A 20,270-nucleotide genomic window follows, 5' to 3' on the forward strand; every position below is an offset into this window, starting at 1 on the left:
TATTTATTTATTTATTTATTTTGGAGAAGCAGCAAGATTTATTGCAAAGAGCAAAAGAACAAAGCTTCCACAGTGTGGAAGGGGACCTGAGCGGGTTGCCCTCCCACACCATTTATTAAAGAGATTATCTTTTCCCCAGTGTATGTTCTTTGGCACCTTTGTCAAAAATGAGTTCACTGTAGGTGTGTGGATTTGTTTCTGAGTTCTCTATTCTGTTTGATTGGTCTATGTGTCTGTTTTTATGCCAGTAATGTGCTGTTTTGGTTACTATAGCTCTGTGATATAATTTGAAGTCAGAAGATTTCTCCAGTTTTGTTATTTTTACTTAGGATAGCTTTGGCTATTCTGGGCCTTTGGTGATTCCATATAAATTTGAGCATTGTTTTTTTCTATTTCTGTGAAGAATGTCATTGGTATTTTGATGGGTACTGCATTGAATCTGTAGATTGCTTTGGATAGTATGGTGATTTTAACACTGTTGATTCTTCCAATCCAGGAACATGGAATATCCTTCCATTTTTTGATGTTCTCTTTGATTTGTTTCATCGATGTATTATAAATTTCATTATCGAGATATTTCACTTCTTAGGTTAGATAGGTTAGGTGTATTTAATATATTTTAACTTACAGTATTTTGACTTGTGATAGGTTTATTAGGACACAACTTCATCATAAGTCAGGAAACATCTATGTAGATTAATTACACACATATATTAATGGCAAATAGTGCCTTAACCAAAAGTTTGAGAGGAACAGCTTGGCAATGGGTACATAAGGGCTTTGAAAAGCTCTAACGTATTTATGGAATTCTAAAAGGTCATTCACATGCCGGGGGCTATGTGTGTCCTCTGGACAGACTTAAGAAGGCCTTAAGCTTTCACCTTCTGCTGGCCTTGCGACAATATGGAAACAGGAAGTGAATGCTAAGGTACAGTTGAAACCTGCCTGGTTGATTATTGAAGGGCTGTCCCTACACAGAGTTCCTTAGGAAAATCTGGGTGGTTTTTTCTTTCCAGGAATTTAAGGAAATCTCTATTCAACTATTAGTTGACCACTAAAGTAATGAAATACAGACTTCAGTGACCACACATGACAAAGAATATAAACCATACAAAATTAGTTAAGAAAAATCACTCATCAGATAACGAAAACAACACCAACAAATCCTATGGAAGAGAGAGAATGAGATTTTAAGAGTTGCCATATTATAATACTCAAAACATCATTGCAAGGAGACAAATTAAAACGTATGACCCACACACAGCAAAAAAACCAAGTTGATAGAAACTCTGCTTGAGGATGCATTGACCAGAACTTTCTAAACACAGATATTAAATTTTAAACATATGTTCCACTAGTCAAAGAGATGTGCTTATATACTACTGGTGGGGGTGTAAATTATTTCAGCTATTGTGGAAAGTAATGTGGCACTTCCTTAAAGAGCTTAAAACAGAATTACCATTTGACCCAGCAATCCCATTACTGGGTATATACCCAAAGGAATATAAATTGTTCTACCATTAAGATACATGCATGCAAATGTTCATTGTGGCATCATTCACAATAGCAGAGACATGAAATCAACCTAAATGTCCATCAGTGGTAGACTGGGTTAAGAAAATATGGTACATATACACCAGTGAATATTATGAAGCCTTAAGAAAAAGAATGAAACCATGTCCTTTGCAACAACATGGATAGAGCTGGAGGCCATTATCCTAACCAGATTAACACAGGAACAGAAAACCAATTACTGCATATTATCTCTTATAAGTGGGAACTAAACAATGAGAACACATGATACTAGGAGGTAAATAACAGACCCTGGGGCCTGCATGAGGGTAGAGGGTGGGATAAGGGAGAGGATCAGAAAATGTACCTATCAGCTGCTATGCTTATTAGTATAGTGGGTGACAAAATTATCTATACACCAAACCTGTGTGACATGTAGTTTGCCCATGTAACAAATATGCCCATGTACCCTTGAACCTAAAAGTTAAAAGAAATAACAAGGGAAAGAAAATGCTACACTAAAAAATATTTACTTAGTACAAAAGAAGGCAAGAAATGGAAGAAGAAATAAATAGGACATATAGAAAACAAATAGAAAATGACAGAAGTCCTTTCTTATCAATAAATTGGTGATTGCACTAAATGTAAGTGAAATGAACTTTCCAATTAAAACACTGAGATTTGAAGAGTGGATTTTATAAAAAGGATTCAACTGTAAGCTGTCTACAGGACACAGATTAATAGACACAAATAGGTTGACAGAAAAATGATTTTAAAACATATTCCATACAAATAGAACTCAAAAGAAGGGATGACTATGCTAATATCAGACAAACTGTATTTTAATACAAAAATCATTACAGTGACAAAGACATTATATAATGTTAATTATGCAAATCCATCAATAAGACATCATAGTTTTAAAAATTATATGCACTTAACAAGAGACCCCTAAAATACATTAAGCAAAAACAAACAGAACTAAAGGGAGAAATAAATAATTCAAATATGTTACTTGGAGACTTTAGTATCCCACTTTGAATAATGGATAGAATGCCTAGACTGAAACAACAGTATACACCACTTAGACCTCCCAACCATCTATAGAATATATCATTTAACAGTAGCAGGCACATGTTCTTCACAAGTGCACATGAAATATTCTGTAGGACGGATCATATTTGGCCAAAAAACAATTCTCAATAAACTTAAAAAGGTTGAAAGCATACATTTTATCTTCTCCAACCACAATGGATTAGAATTTGAAATCAGTAAGAGAAGGAAATTTGAAAGATTCACAAATGTGTGGAAGTTAAACAGGAAACTCCTAAATAACCAATGGATTAAAGGATACATTACGAGAGAAATTATATGATACTTTGAAGAGAATGAAAAAAAAATCAAAACTCATAGGATGCATTTAAAGTAGGGCTCAGGGCCGGGCGCGGTGGCTCAAGCCTGTAATCCCAGCACTTTGGGAGGCCGAGACGGGCGGATCACGAGGTCAGGAGATTGAGACCATCCTGGCTAACAAAGTGAAACCCCGTCTCTACTAAAAAAATACAAAAAACTAGCCGGGGAGGTGGCGGGTGTCTGTAGTCCCAGCTACTCGGGAGGCTGAGGCAGGAGAATGGCGTGAACCCGGGAGGCGGAGCTTGCAGTGAGCTGAGATCCAGCCACTGCACTCCAGTCTGGGCGACAGAGTGAGACTCCATCTCAAAAAAAATAATAATAATAATAAAGTAGGGCTCAGAAGGAAATTCATAGCTATAAGTAACTACTTTTAAAAAGGGGAAATAAGAAAACATTAACATAACCTCCCACCCTCCCAACGGGACAAACTAGAATAAGAGGAGGAAATTATTTCCAAAACAGACTGAAGGAAGGAAAAAATAGCAATTAAAGTATAATTAAAGCAGAAAATTTGAAAGTAATAGAGATTAATAAAACCAAAAGTTGATCCTTTAAAAAGACCAACAAAATTGGAAAAACTTTAGCTAGAATAAAAAGAAAGAAGACTCAAATTACTAAAATCAGGAATGAAAGTAGGAACATTATTAATGACCTTAATGAAAGAATAAAGATTATAAGAGAATACTTACTATAAACCATTGTGTGTCAATACTAGAAAACCTATATGAAATGGAAAATTTTCTGGAAACATAACTAACACTAAACTAAAAGTGACTGAATATGAAATAGAAAATCTGAGTATTGCTGTAACAGTAAGGAGTTTAAGTTAGTAATTTAGCAAAACTTCCAACAAAGAAAAATTGATTACCAGATGTTTTCCCTGTTAATGCTATCAAACATTTGAGACGGAAGAGAGTCAACAGCAGTCCTTCTCAAACTCTCCCAAAATGTAGAAGAGGATGAAACACTAACTCGTTTTATGAGGCGAGTATTACCCTGAATGATACCAAACCCAGATAAAGCCATCTGAAAAGTAACAGACCAGTGTCTACAATGCTATTAAATAAAGGTTAATAAAACTACAAATCTTATGACTATGGATGCAAAATCCTGAACAAAATACTGGCAGATCTACTTCAGCAATACATGAGAAAGGACTATATACCCTGATTAAATGGAATTTATTCCAGGAATTTATAGTTGGTTTAACACGTGAAAATCAGTCAACATAATACACTATATTGCTGAAGTGACTGGGAGATACCTTAATAGATACAAAAATCATTTGGCAAAATTTAATACTGTTTAATGATAAAAATACTCAACATATTAGGAGTGGAAGGAAGCTTTTTCAATCTGATAAGTGAGATTTGCAAAACAAAACAAAGAACCCCACAATGAAGTCATGCTTATTTACGAAAGACTGAATGTATTCACCCTAAGGGAAGAAGACAACAATGCCCACTAATACTAGTTCTACTCAACATTATACTGGAGGTTCTAGCTAGGGCAGTTAATTAAGAAAACAAAATAAAAACTGTCTAAGTTGAAAATGAAGAAACTCTCTATTTGTAGAAGATAGGACTTATAGCAAACCTTAAACTACCAAAAAAAGGATCGTTAGCGCTAATAAACAGGTTCAGCAAAATGGCAGGATATGAGATCAATATACAAAGATCAATTGCATTTCTATACACTAGCAATGAACCATCTGAAAATAAAATTAAGAAAATGGTTCCATTAACAATAAAGTCAAAAATAATAAAATATAATAATATTATTAAGTAATGCTCAACATCAGTAGTCATTATGGAAATGCAAATCAAAACTACTATGAGATACCACTGGATAACCATTTGGATAGGCACTGTAGTACTGTATTCTTACATTGCTGTAAAGAAATACCTGAGACTGGGTAATTTATAAAGAAAAGAGTCTTCTGCAGGCTGTAAAGGAAGCATGATGCTGACATCTGCTTGGCTTCTGGGAGGCCTCAGGAAACAAACAATCATGGTGGAAGGTGAAGTGGGGGTAGGCATTGTCTTACATGGCAGAAGCAGGAGCAAGAGAGAGAGGGGAGGTGTTACACACTTTTAACAACCAAATTTCGTGAGATTTCACACTCTATCATGAGAACAGCAGCAAGGGGATGTTTCTAAACCATTCATGAGAAACCACCACCATGATCCAGTCACTTCCCACCAAGCCCCACCTCCATCATTGGAAATTACACTTTGACATACAATTTGGGTGGGAACACAGATCCGAACCATATTAGGCACTATCAAAAAATTAGAAAATAATGAGTGTTAGTAAGGACATGGAGAAACTGAAACACTTGTGCATTGTTGCTGGCATGGTAAATTGGAGTAGTCACTATGGAAAACAGTGTCGCAGATCCTAAGAAATTTAAAAATAGAATTGCCATTATCATCCAGCTATTCCACTGCTACTTATGTTCCCAAAAGATTTAAAAGTAGGGACTCTAAGTAGTATATGTACACATATGTTCGTAGCTGCATTATTTGCAGTACTTAAAAGGTTAAAGCAACCAAAATGCCCATTGACAAGTGAACTATAAACAGAGCTCTTTATACATACAATGGAATATTATTCAGCCTTCAAAAGGAATGAAATTCTAACACATTCTACAACATGGATGCTAAATAAAATAAGCCAGTAATAGAAGGACAAATACCACATGATTCCACTTATATGAGGTACCTAGAGTAGTGAAACTCACAGAGACAAAGTGGGATGATGGTGGCCAGGGGCTGAGGATGGAGGAGCAGGTAATGGGGAATTATTAATATTTCTTAATAGGTAAAGAATTTAGATTTTACAAAATGAAACAAGTTCTGTGAATAGTTATTAGTGATAGTAGCAAAACAATGTAAATGTGTTTAGTACCACTGAACTGTACAATTAAAAACTGTAAATTTTGTATTATATGTATTTTATTACAATTAAATTTTTTTTAAAAAAAAGAATAAATTTAGTCAAAAAATGTCAACACTTATCCATCAAAAACCACAACGTTGTTGAATTTCTTTCAAACATTGTTGAAAGGAATGAAAGAGGATATAAATAAATGGAAATACCTCCCAGGTTTTAATGGATTGGAAAAGTTAATAATTTTAAGATAACAGTACTTTTCAAATTTATATATAATGTCAGTGCATTCTATCAAAATTTTAGCTGTCTTTTTTCAGAAATGGAGAAGTTGATTCTAAAATAATATGGAATTGCAAGAGACATAGNATCCATCAAAAACCACAACGTTGTTGAATTTCTTTCAAACATTGTTGAAAGGAATGAAAGAGGATATAAATAAATGGAAATACCTCCCAGGTTTTAATGGATTGGAAAAGTTAATAATTTTAAGATAACAGTACTTTTCAAATTTATATATAATGTCAGTGCATTCTATCAAAATTTTAGCTGTCTTTTTTCAGAAATGGAGAAGTTGATTCTAAAATAATATGGAATTGCAAGAGACATAGGATAACCAAACCTATATTAAAAGAATAAATTTGGAGGACGTATACTTCTTAATTTCAAAACTTAATACAAAGCTACAGTGATCAAAACAGTGTGGTACTAAATAAAGATAGTCTTACAGACAAATTTAATAGAATTGAGAGTCCACTAAGAAACCCATATACTTATGGTCAATTTATTTTCAACAAAGTTGCCAAGACTTTTCAAAATGACTGTCCTTACCATTGTTGAAAGGACAGTCATTTCAACAATGGTGCTGGAACAACTGGATATCAACAGGTCAAAGAATAAATCTAATCTCCAACCTCACACCCTATGAAAAAATTAATTCAAAATTCATGAAAGACCCAAATGTGAGAACTATAACTATTAGAAGGAAACATAGTTAAAAATCTTCATGACCTTGAATTACACAATGGTTTTCATAGATATGACACCAAAAGGACAAGTAAAAAAAAAAGTAAATTGATAGTCATCAAAATTTAAAACTTGTGTGTGTCAAAAGACATTCATTTACAAGATAGTGAAAATACAACAGCAGAATTGAAATCAGTGTTTGCAAATCAAAAAGAGTCTAATCTCCAGAATATAAAAGTAATCCTTGCAACTCAATAATAAAAAGACAAATGACCCAATTTAAAAATGAGTAGAAGATATAAGTAGATGTTTCTCCAAAGAAGATATACAGATGGCCAATGAGCACATGAAAAGATTCTCAGAAATGCAAATCAAAACTGCAATTAAGATACCACTTCATATTCATTAGAATGGCTATAATGTTTAAAACAGACAGTAACAAGTGTTGACCAGGCTTCACAGAAATTGGACCTCACACTTTGTTGGTGAGAATGTAAAGTAGTACAGCCACTGTGGAAAACAGTTTGGCTGTTAGTCAACAAGTTAAACATAGAGTTACCATATGACCCAGCAATTTCATCTGTAGCTACATCCTCAAGAAAATTGAAAACATATGTTCACAAAAAACTATTCATAATAGCATAATTCCTAATTGCCTGTAAGTGGAAACAACCCAAATGTTCGTCAACTGGTGAGCTGGTAAACTGTGATATATGCATAAAACAGAATATTGTTCACCAATAAAAAGGAATAAGGTACTGATACTTGACATGGATGAACCTGGAAAATATTATGCTACCTGAAAGAAGCTAGACGCATATTGTATGATTCCATTTAAATGAAATGTCTAGAATAGGAAAATCCATAGAAACAGAATGCAGAATAGTACTTACCAGAAGAATAGAGGAAGAGGAAATTGAGACTACTAATAAGTATGAGGATTTTGCAGAATGATAAAAGGATCTAGACTCACATAGTTCATGGTTGCACAAGATAGTGAGTATACTAAAACCACTAAAGTGTACATTTTAAATGGCGAGGATTTTGTTATGTGAAATACATCTCAATTTTAAAATACTTTTAAAATTAGCATGAAATGAACATTTAGAGATAACCATAATTTTAGATAGTTTATCCCTGAGAGCACAGCAACTAAGAAACTTACAATGTATGCATGTCAGGATAAAATAAGAAAATCTCATAATGACAAAACTATACAAGGATAAAAGTATGCAAATTAATTGGTAAATGTGTGTACATCTACATAGAAATTGTATTTATAAAGGGCAATGATATGTAATATGTGAGTTTGAACTCGACAATACTGGGCAATAGCTTGTAAGTTAGAAGGGATTATTACATAATATTGTTGTAGAAGAAGCTTATGATATTATTTAACTTCATACTTATTTAAGTTAACTATACCTGGTAAAAGCCCAAGCATAGCAATGGAAAGAATAGAATAAATACATTTCCAATCAGTAGGGAGTAAAAAAGATGGAATCAAAACTAAATTTTCTATCACCAACCCCTCCCTACCCCAATAAAAAGCATTAAAAAACTGGAACCAATGGAAGATTTTTAAAGCATTGGGCTAGAATTAAATACATTATATATCAATAAGCACAATAAATATAAAAGGACTATGATTTCCAGTTAAAAACCAAATTTCTCAGATAGGATTAAAACTCCAGGTGAGTTCCATTTACTAAAGGCATACCCAAAGCCAGAAGAATGTTGAAGGTAAAAGGGTAGAAAAACATGTACTGGGCACTAATCAAAAAATTAAGCTGACATAGCTATATTGATATTTTAAAAAATATTTCAAGGCAAAAATTGTTAGTGAAAAACTAAGTCATATGGTTAAGAAAAGTTGAAGTTTCTTAAGATGCTACCATCCTAAATTCATGTATGTCAAATAAATAACCTCAAAATGTGTAAAGCAAAAAGTGATGAAACATCAGGAAGAAAATGACAAATCTGCCATCTTTATGGAAGATTTCAACACTCCTATCTCAGTTATCAAAATATCCAGCAGACAAAAAAATTCAGTGAATATATACAGGATTTGAATAACATAATCAGCATTTGATCTTATTGATATATAGAACTTTTCACCCAATCATAGAGAGTACATATTATTCTCAAGCAAACAGGTAACATGTGTAAAATCTGATCACATGATTCAGGGGTCGCCAATCCCTGGGCCACAGACTAGTACCAGTCCTTAGCCTGTTAGGAACCAGGCAGCACAGCAGCAGATGAATGACTAGCAAGTGAGCCAAGCTTCATCTATATTTATAGCCTCTTCCCATTGCTGGCATCACTGCCTGAGCTCCACCTCCTGTCAGTTCAGTGGCAGCATTAGATTCTCATAGGAGCATGGATGCTATTGTGAACTGTGCATGCAAGGGATATAGGTTACATGCTCCTTATGAGAATCTAATGGCTGATAATCTGTCACCATCTCCCATCACCCCCAGAGGGGAACGTCTAGTCACAGGAAAACAAGCTCAGGGCTCCCACTGATTCTACATTATGGTGAGTTGTATAATTATTTCATTATGTATTACAATGTAATAATAATAGGAATAAAGTACAATAAATGTAATGTGCTTGAATCATCTCGAAACCATCCCTTTCCATCCACTTTGGCCCGCGGAAAAATTGTCTTCCACGAAACTAGTCCCTGGTGCCGAAAAGGTTGGGAACTGCTGACATAGCTAGATCACAACACAAGTCTTATCAGATTTTAAGAATTAGTGTTATAAATACCATGATATCTGACCAGTGTAAATTTAAATTTGAAGGTGAGAACAAAAAATTATATTAAAATATTCTCATTACTGCTGAAGAATTTTGAACATTTAAATAACTTATATTTCAAAGAAACATAAAAAGTATTTAGACTAAACAATAATAGATATACTAAATGCAACAACTTGTAGAATGTAAGGAAAATGAAACTTGAAGATAAATCTGTTTGCATAAAAGCTTATTACTTGAGAGAAAAGCCTAAAATTAATGAACTAAATCTCTAACTGCAAAAAAAAAAAAAAAAAAAAAAAACCCCAAACGAAAAAAAAAAAAAAAAAAAAAAAAAATCCAAGTTAGGAACATAACAGAACCCTTTCACAAAGTAGAAGAAAGCTGATAATAATGAAATCTAACAGAAATCAGTGAAATAGAAAAATAAGATACAGTGGAGAAGATTAACAAAGATAAATGTTTATTCATTAACTGATAATAAACGAGCAAACTCTTCTACGATTAAAAACAAAATAAAACAACATAAATAGTGAACACACAGAATGAAAAGGAGACAGAATTATAGCCAAAACTAATTAGAAAAGAAAATGAGACTTCTATCAAAACATTATACCATTAAAATTACAAATTTAAATGAAATGAGCAATTTCCTAGAAGATATACAACTTCCTATAACTGAATAAGAAGAAACAAAACCCTCAATAGTTCTTTAAGTATGAAAGTTAGTCAGTAAAATTTCTTCCTGTAGAGAAAACTCTAAGCCCAAATAGTTTACAAGATAGTCTACCAAATGTTCAAGTAAAACACTGTTCCAAACTTACACAAACTCCTAGAGATCAGAGACAGGGAATGATCCAGAGTGTTCATTGAGGCCTGTGTAATCTTAATTATAAGAGCAAACAAGATGTGTGGGAGAAGGGAAAATCACACGCCAGTCTCCCTTATGAATATAGATCTGTAAGTTCTAATTAAAATATTAGCAGAACTCAATTCAACTGTGTATAAAAAGATAACATGTATATGTGGGGCAAACTGGAAGAGGGTGATGAGGGAAATTTAACCCATGAATGCAGAAGTTGTTCATCATTTTAAAATTTCTAAAAATGTCATTCATTTATCACATTAAAAGTGAAAACCTTTATGATCATCTTAGTAGGTGCAGACATCTAGTAAAGGTCAATAACATTCATGATTAGAAAGAATACTCTCAGCAAATTAGGAATAGAAGAGAATTTTGAACTATTTTAATTTCAAAAACAGTGTCTATAGCTTTATTTATAAAACTCATAAAGAAGCAATCTGAACAACATATTGCTTTGGCATATATACATAGTTGAGATAAAATAATTTGTTAAAGAAGCAAGAGACTGATAAACACCAAGTGCAGCCGAGTGGTTTATTTATTTATTTATTTATTTACATATACTATTTTTTTAAGTAAGTGAGCTTAGGATAGTAAAGACATTCGTGTAGGCTCTTAAAACCTGAGTTAAAACAATTTGACTGTCAAAAGAAATACAGATTTTATCCTCAGTCAAAATTCATCTTGTTACTTTCCTTAGCAGCCTAGATGTAAGACTGAGGAAGGAGACCAGTGTGTTAACCCAGGGTTACATATCTTTAACTCCAATGCAGCAGGTAGATCAGGAGTTAAGTGAAGGTGTTGGCAAGAGAGTGGTTAAAATATGGAATTGTGGGATCCCAGATGGATGCAAAAGGGAGTGAATTTTTAAGCAGAAGAGGAAAGAGAGCAGCAAGGATAGATCATGATCTGAGAGTAGACTTAAAGCATGAAGATTTGTGAAATGAAGCTACTTATGGCCATTGGATTTATTTACTGAAGTGAGGGAGACTTGAAGATCTTTCGAGTTAACCAAAGAATTGTGAGCTGCTGTGATCAGTGTTTTCCATGTGGGTAATGGGGTCATTCAGAATGGTGGCAAGAGTCATAGAAAGATACCTTCTCCTCGTGTAAATAAAACAGCATAGATCAGTTGGCAGAACTCATAAGTGCCCAAGATAGGGGAACAGACTTTGGAAAACTGATACAATTTCTTTGGTGGGTCTGAGGGCAGGAGTCTTGTTACAAAGCCTCTGCCCCCACTGCCATGCCTCTTTGCTTTGCTAATCCACTGCTTTGCTCCTGGGAATGATATGTATTAACCAGCCAGACCATGTGCCCTTCCCTTCCTGCTGTCTCCTGTTAATCTATTTAAGTTTTGTGATCTGCACTAATTGGCACATATTAGATTTCTTCCTGGCTTTCTTCAGCCTTCAGCATGCACTAGACAAAGCCATTGAACGGAATATTCTAATACCACATCTCTTCTCTCTTTTGAAGCCTCTCTACAAAATGTAGGTTGATAATATGATCAAAAGTTAATAATCAAAGTTTACATGATTTTCTTTTTTAGCTTAATTTTCTATTTCCCTCAGTGATTAAAACTGTATGTTTGTTTGCCCTCCAACATCATTTACAGAGGAGTTTTTATCTTTTTTCCTAAATATCATCATGCCTAACAGATTTCCATAACCTTTGTATTCTTTTAATAATTTGTGTTGTGGTTAACTTTTAGATGGAAAACTAGACAACTTTCCCATTTGAATGTGCCTATATCCCCCTGAAGAGATTGGAGAGATTACTGCTCCATGCTTCTAGGAAATATGTGCACCTATCCTGCTGCTATGCAAGATTTTACTGGTGCTGCTGTCATACTGTCAGAACCATTCCCACTGGTCCTAGAGTGACAGAGTAGTTATTTAACCTCAATCTCATCAAGGAGTGGTTAAATCTATGTCCGAGCAGACATAGATTTTAGACAGATTTCTATTGAGAACTATCATGAATTCAGTGTTGCTCAGTATTTACATTAACACCCTAAAATAAAGGAACCATTCACCTGTTGGTTTTTATGGAAGATGCCGCAAAGATATTGCAAGTAATTTGGTGGAAAGATTAAAACTTCATGTTTTGTAATTCAACCGTGATATTAGAAAGAACAAATAAATCCAATATAGTCACGCTCACCTCAAAGACATATGTAGGCTTTTAAAATTATATTTGAACAGTAAATTAGAAATATCAGAATATATAATGATATTTTGTTTCTTCTGCTTCTATTTATGTGTCAGTAAAGAAGACAGTTTGCCACAGGTAGACATGATATAGTGAAGAATATAGAATGAATTGCTAGGACTCAGTATTTAGTAAGTACAGAAATTAAAACAAAGTTAAACCTATTCCCATCTGACTTATATTTATGAAAACTTGAGCAAAAAAAGTTGATATATTTCATTAATGAGCAGTGAAAATAAGTCATGCTATTATTGAAATAGTACTTCTGATTAATCCCCAGAAAGAAAAACTGTACAATGAAGGAATATAAGGATTAGAGTGAAATTTAAAAAGGACATAGATAAAGGAACTGAAACTACTTCTTAAGCTTGCCCTTTAAGGAAAGCCCAGACAGACTTGAGGGCAGCTTTTTAAATATTATTTGTGTTTTTTTTTTTAACATACAGTAATTACTTTTTGCCAAAAAAAAAAATTGAGGAAGACTAAAAAAGGTCAAATCATTGTTTTTAATTGACACAGTGAAAAACAAAATGATATTAATTGTTACAATCAATATTATCTTGCCCTCCTCTTCCTCCTCTTCCTCCTCCTCCATCTCCTCCATCATCATCATCATCATCATGTGGCTTAAACCAGTAATCAGTTTTTTTCTTTCTCATGATTCTCATTGCCTGGGGTCAGCTAAGCAGTTCTCTCTGGCTCCATGTGGAGTTGTCTGGGTCTGCATTGTCCTGAATGTGACTTACTTTGGGCTGAGACCTCATCTAGGCCTGAGAGCCCGAGCACCTCTGTGCTCTTCAACGTGCTCCATGTCATGTAGGCTTCTCTCAGGGGAGCAACAGAGTCCAGAAGAGAGTTCAAAAAATATCAAAAGCTGCCTGGCATCTTATGTCCTAGCCTGAGGAGTCGCATAGCATCACTTCTGCTGTATTCTGTGGTTTACAGGAAGTCACAGGGCAAGCCCAGATCAACAAGGAGTAGAAAAAGTCTCCATTTTTAATGACAAAGTCACAGGGCAAAAGAGCATGTGGGATGAGAAATGTTGTTGCAGCCATCTTTGGAAGTAGTCTCTGCACGTGTTACAAAAGAAGTTAGAAGAAGCTCGCTGTGTGTACATGTGAAAAGATATCCAAGATACATTGCCATGTGAGAAAAGCTGGGTAAAGAACAGACTGTATAACGTACTAATAATTACCAGTGTTAGGAAGTGAGGGAAAAGAATGTATTTGTATTTTATTTGTATATTTTAGAAGTCTCTGAAACACACCCAGGCATAACAGTGGGTATCTGTTGAGGTTGAAAATTTGGCGACTAGAGGACATAGTGAGAGGCTTTTCACTGTAAGTGTTACTACACATTTTAAAAATAATGCGAATCTTCTAAATAAGTAACTTCTGTAGTTAAATAATTCGGTTCTGTGGTTGAACTTTAACTGTAGTTCCATATTAGAATTTGGAATCTCAGCATTTAAAAGAATTTTAGATGTCATTTAGCCCTATCATTCTGCATTATTTAAAGTAAGGATCTACATGGTTTATCTGAAATTCAAATTTAACTGGGTATCCTATATTATTAAAACTTTTATTGAGGTACAATGTAAAAAAAAAAAAATAAAGTAAGAATCTAGTCTATTGATTTCCTAAAGTGTGGTCATCAAACTTATCTATGAAAAATTACCTCTAGGATGGTGAGTTCTGTTGCATAACCATTTTAAAACACTCCAACCAAAATTTTTTGTTTTTAAGTAACCTATTAACCCCTATCTTAATTGAATTAACTGAATTGCTGATTCACAAGACACACTATTTGAAGCAGAGGAATTGGTGGGCAACAGTTTTTTATGACATCTTTCCTATATTTCACATTTTATTGAATCATAATTTAAAATATATTAATTTTATATCTAGCTTTATCTAAAACATATATATTTGAAATACTACAATCTGATTATTGAAAAAAATTGGACTAACCAAAGCTATTAAGAATAATATTTCTAAAGGTATTTTTCTTTTTAGATTACTGTGCCATGCTATGAAGGACCATATAGTTCGTGTTGCAAATGAAGCTGAGTTTATTTTGAACAGACAGAGAGCCGAAGATGTACATAAACATGCAGAGTTTGAGGTAAGGTTTTGGGAGTAGACTAAATTCTGCATTTCTGTTATAAGCCAAAAATCACCTATCTGTGACCTTACATAAGAATGTTTTTTAAAAGGAAAATTTCACTGAAGGCATTTCTGTTTCTGTTTTTTAAAAGCTTTAGTAAATGTCAAACACAGAGTACTCATTTATTTTCACCCCATTTACAGCATGAAAACATTCCTTCCGCCCTATATATGCCTAACCATTTGGTAGACTGAAGTTATTCTAACCTACTCAAGAGTAAATGCAAAAAATAATTTATAATGCAACAATTTTAGTTATTTTAAGCTAGCAGATATTTACACACCATAGGTCGATATGAGTATATGATACAGTTATATGAATAAACTCATATAACATTTAAAAAAATCTTTCAATTTCTATGTTTTATATATAACAGTTATTTATTATTTCAGTTTATTCCATTTACAAGACAAAATAGGTTCCAGAAATATTTATGTGCCCTAGTGTTTGGCTTACGTTGGACTTGAAAGTAATAAATGGCCCACCAATTTATTCTCCTGATACAACAGGCTAACGAGTATGGTGTAGCTAGAAATCAGAGCCCACAATTCTAGTTTTGATGAGGTTTTTATCTCAGTAAAGCAGCTCTGTGAGTCATACACGTTGATAGACTGTGTCTAGTGATCTCTGACCTAGCTAGCTGAAAAGCATGAGACAGGAAAATAGCCGCTGTTGCTTTCAAATACATGACCTCTGCTTCATTCGGTCAGAAGAGGCACGAGACAAGCAGGCACTTGTCTTGTGAAATTGCAACAACCATATTCTGGAAAAGATATCAGATATTTTAAACTTTGATAGAAGTGTAGTGATCTTTAAGTGTCTATCAAAGTGAAGTTTCGTAGTAGTAAATAAGATTTGGAATCTCAACTGATTCCCTGCAGGATCAGTTTTGAGTCTCTGTACTTCCACTAAGAAAATCAAGATATTTTGTGGGGATATAAGCAGATCAATATTTGTTATGTGGAAACATTTAAAGTAAATTTTCAAGTGGTTGGATATTAGTTATGAGCCTTAACACGTTTAACCAAGATGACATTAGGCCAAGGCAGTTTCTCAACCGTTTTTGTTGTTGTTATCAATTCCCTAAGGAGTCCTTTTAGACATTTTGCCTAATTGGCCTCTCATCCCAAAGAAATTTTATAATACCACCCATAGGCCGCGCATCTGTTTTTGCACTTACTACATACATTTGTGTTTTACGTACTGAAATAACAATATTTGTATCCCCCACGCAACACACACCGATTTTTCACTCTTAGGAATGAGATTACCCTCATTGTGGGTTAACTCCCAAGGTGATAAGAGGTTTCTGAGGAGACATGAAGACTTAGTGTTTTTTAGGTTTTTATATACATAAAATATAATATTAATGTAAATCTAATTTTGATTGTATGCCAATGTTATTTGATGACTGTACCTTATTTTTTTAACCTGAATGTTTCTGTCTCTTCTTTTTGGGTTAGAGCTGTTGATGTGTGTGTGGTTTACACAAAGATATCCCTTTTACATTGTAAAAGATTTTACAAGTCAGGACATTTTGCTAGAACTTTTTGAGGAATTTTTCTATATCACATATCAGCCTATAATTAGGAAGAAAAGTATATTTGATTTTAGATGGGTACTTCACAGTTAAGTTTTTTTAGTTAGCTACTGTAATTGTTAAGGAAGAAAAATGAAAATTTAATTTTACTCTCCAGTGAGCTAATGAAATATTAAGCTCATTACTGAGGCAGATCATTGTACTAATTGGTGATTCCCTGTACAAAAAGATAAATTGGAAAATGAATTAATCCTTCTTAGATTACTGTAGGGTTATTTCTCCAGAAGAGATTACTTGTGGTAGTAGTGTATATCAATAGATAAATGGGAGGAATATGTTCAAGTACCTTCCATGAAATGGATTTTTGCATAGTAATGATGAATGTGAACTAGTTGTATTTATTTTATCAGATGTATGAGACTTTTTTCTTCCTAGTTATATTACTTGTATTACAAGTTTATTAATGTTAAAAGTTATAGTCACACCACTCTGCACTTATTGTAGTTTTCTTTATAAAACTACAATAAAAGAACCAAGTTTACAATTAAATGTTCCTCTTCATATTTACATGAAATATTTTTAATACAAAAAATGATCCATTGATCAGCAGTGTTGCTAACAAATGTAAGAATGAATACATGTCAGATAGCTGACATGACAACTGATAATTATGGGAAAAGGCAGGTAAGAATAAGGTAGTAGTTCTCATGAAACTGAACATATTACATTTTAAGAATGTGGAGAGATCGTAGAAAAAAATCTTGTGTCAGCTCCTCATTTACAAATATGAAACTGAGTACATGAAAATATATGGAGTTTGCATATTTTGTGAATTAAAATCCAGGTCTACTGAATTCCTAAATGACTACATTTTCTTCTATATCACATTACCATTCATGAAATGGAAAACTATGAATTAAATGACACATTTTTGATTCTTATATAATTATCAGCAACATGCCTCTTATTATAAGTGAGATATACTGTATTGGCTTGATAAACAAGTAGGTTTACATTTATAGTAAATATTTGTGCTTCTAAAATACATAAAAATTAGATTCTCAGAATTGGAAGAAACCGTAAGTCTTTAATTACTTCAATATTATTCAAATTATTTTACATATACTTTAGAAAGAGCACTTTTTATATTCGAAAGGTGACAATATGTATTCTTTAGAACAAAATATCAAAAGATTACATTATTTGAGTTTTAAAAAATTGAATTCCTGTTACCCTTTAACTTAGATGTATATCATCCTTACTTATATGCAGTAAAAAGTTTATTATTATGCATCGTTTGTATTTCTTTATAGTCACAGTGTGCCCAGTATGCTGCTGATAGAAGAGAGGAAGAAAAGATGTGTGACCATCTGATCAGTGCTGCAAAACATCGAGACCACGTAACAGCAAATCAGCTGAAACAGAAGATTCTCAATATTCTCACAAATAAACATGGTGCTTGGGGAGCAGTTTCTCATAGGTGAGTTATAATAAATTCGAGCAAATAACAATTCATAGGTTAATTATAATGGTAATAAAAAAAGGCTACAAATTTAAAAGTCATTTAAAAATATAATTTAAAATATAAAAAAAGTACTTGAAATTTTCCTGAAATCTTTAATAATTCTTCATCAGAAGAGTTTAAGGGAAAATCTAAACTTTTTATAGTAGCTACAGTGGAAGTTATGTCTACTTTATAATGTGCAACATAATACAAAATACGGTTAGGCAAGTATTTTAGTCTACTGTCTCTCATATGTAACACGGATGTTTAGGTATAAGAAGTGACTCTTTTTAAAAAAGAATCTTTTAGAGTCAACTCTTCCTATTTATTAAAGTTGTATCATTCTTTTTTATACAGAAGCATATGTAAGCATATACTACGGAGAAGTAATGTGTTCTTTTAAAAAGTTTTCTTTCGTAATTTTCTATTCAGTCTTACCAAGGGAAGATTTTCATCTCAAATATGATTGTTTATGATAATGTAGTACAACTAAAACTAAAATGTGGTTGTTTAAAATCACAAATGTTCTCCCTAAAGTTTTGTGGACATACAATTGTTTTTGTTGTTCTTCTTGTTGTTATCTGTACAATGAAGTTTTCTGGAAAACTAGTAGTGAAACAGGTCAGTATATTTAGATAGCTGATGTTCTTCCTTTTAAGTTTTTATTTTATTTGACCCCACTAAGTGTTTTTATTAAATCTCTGTTTGGCAGAGTTTATTAAATCTCTGTTTGACAGAGTTGGCTGGTGACATGTAAACAGGACACTACTAAGAAGAGCGTTGGTAAAAATGATTCTGTTGACCGGGTGCAGTGGCTCACGCCTGTAATCCCAGCACTTTGGGAGGCCGAGGCGGGTGGATCACCTGAGGTCAGGAGTTTGAGACCAAACCTGGCCAACATGGTGAAACTCCGTCTCTACTAATTTACAAAAATTAGCCAGGCATGGTGGTAGGCGCCTGTAATCCTAGCTACTCAGGAGGCTGAAGAACAAGAATTGCTTGAACCCAGGAGGCGGAGGTTGCAGTGAGCCGAGATTGTGCCACAGAACTCCAGCCGGGGTGACAGAATGAGACTTTGTCTCAAAAAAAAACTGTTAGTTAGAGAAAAACACCTAGAATATGAGTAGGATGGTATTTAACCAACTTCGTGGAATTATGAGTGTAAGATAGATTTTTACAAACTTTATTATTTTGGATTTAAGGTAAAATTATAACATATGTCTTTAAAATAGTCAACACTTAATATTTATCATAATAATAGCAATAACCCGTGACCTCTAACATTTATTATTTGTTATGTGCTAGGTACCATACTAAGAACTTTACATGGATTATTTCCTTTATCCTTGAACATCTTTATTAAGGGTGACATTGAGGTATTCTCCATTTTACCAGGAAGAACCTGAAGCTGAAAGAGGTTAAATAAAACTTACACAGTATCACACTGCTTTTACAAATAGAGGCAGATTGTATCAGTCAGGATGCTCCAGAGATATTTATATTCATTAAATAAATTTAAGGAATTTGTTCATGAGATCATGGGAGCTGGTAAGTCTGAAATCTGTAGGACAGGCTGGCAGGCTAGGAACTCAGGCAAGATTTCTGTGTTACAGTCTTGAGGCAGCATTTCTTCTTCTCCAGGAAACCTCAGCTTTTGCTAAGGCCTTTGGTTGATTGGATGAGCCTTTCCCACATTCTTGAGGGTAATATCCTTTACTTAAAGTTAACTGACTCTAGATGTTAATCATATCTACAAAATACCTCCACAGCAACAGTTAGACTAATGTTTGACCAAACAACTGGGCATTATAGCCTAGCCAAGTTGACATAAAATTTAACCATTACACACACTAACAATAACCTGAGCGTTTTACCATCTACAGACCTTGTCTCCCTTTTGTGTTATCTGAATTGGGTTTATCTCTTAATACTTACTTATATGTAGTCAGGACTGTAACATTATATTGCTAGTAACGCAGCTGGTATGATTCAGGATATTGCCTTAGCTGTATAAAGCAGTACATGGTTTGGGTTTTAATTATTTCCTTATGTAATTAGAATACAGCTAAAGGACAGTGACCTCCATAGTAGCAGTCATGTGGTATCATGTCAGATGCGTCCTGTGCTAGCTGGTCAACAACCTTTCTGACATCTCGTTAGACTGACAGAAAGCATAGCCTGAGCCCTCAGAAGAGCAGGTGTCTTCTTTCCTGCACATTAATTTCTGCCAACTATCTGGAAAAAAAACCCACAATATTTTTATGATCACTTACTAACTGTGTCACTGAACTCTTAAACCTTTAAGCATAGGCTTTGTTCTGTTTAATCCTCCTTAGTATTGGATTAACTAATAGGGCTCAGCTAATATCATTGGACCTCTTCTCTTTTCTGTCTTATTCACTCTCTAGACAATTTTATCTAGTCCCATGAAT

At 33.6% G+C, this 20,270-nt stretch overlaps 1 protein-coding gene across 1 annotated transcript in view; it reads left to right on the top strand.

The window, feature by feature from the left end:
- LOC108520819 (neurobeachin-like) overlaps positions 1 to 17,814 on the top strand; it is a gene marked incomplete at its 3' end in the record, with an annotated part of 416,387 nt that extends 398,573 nt beyond the window's left edge. The window contains 2 exon segments of the mRNA XM_017860362.1: positions 14,644 to 14,752; positions 17,648 to 17,814. Of these exon segments, the coding sequence (XP_017715851.1) occupies positions 14,644 to 14,752; positions 17,648 to 17,814 (276 nt within the window).
- Positions 17,815 to 20,270: the final 2,456 nt, after the last annotated feature.

This window comes from Rhinopithecus bieti, unplaced genomic scaffold (genome assembly GCF_001698545.2).
Source record: "Rhinopithecus bieti isolate Rb0 unplaced genomic scaffold, ASM169854v2 scaffold_54450, whole genome shotgun sequence".
In the NCBI taxonomy this organism is placed as follows: Eukaryota; Metazoa; Chordata; class Mammalia; order Primates; family Cercopithecidae; genus Rhinopithecus; species Rhinopithecus bieti.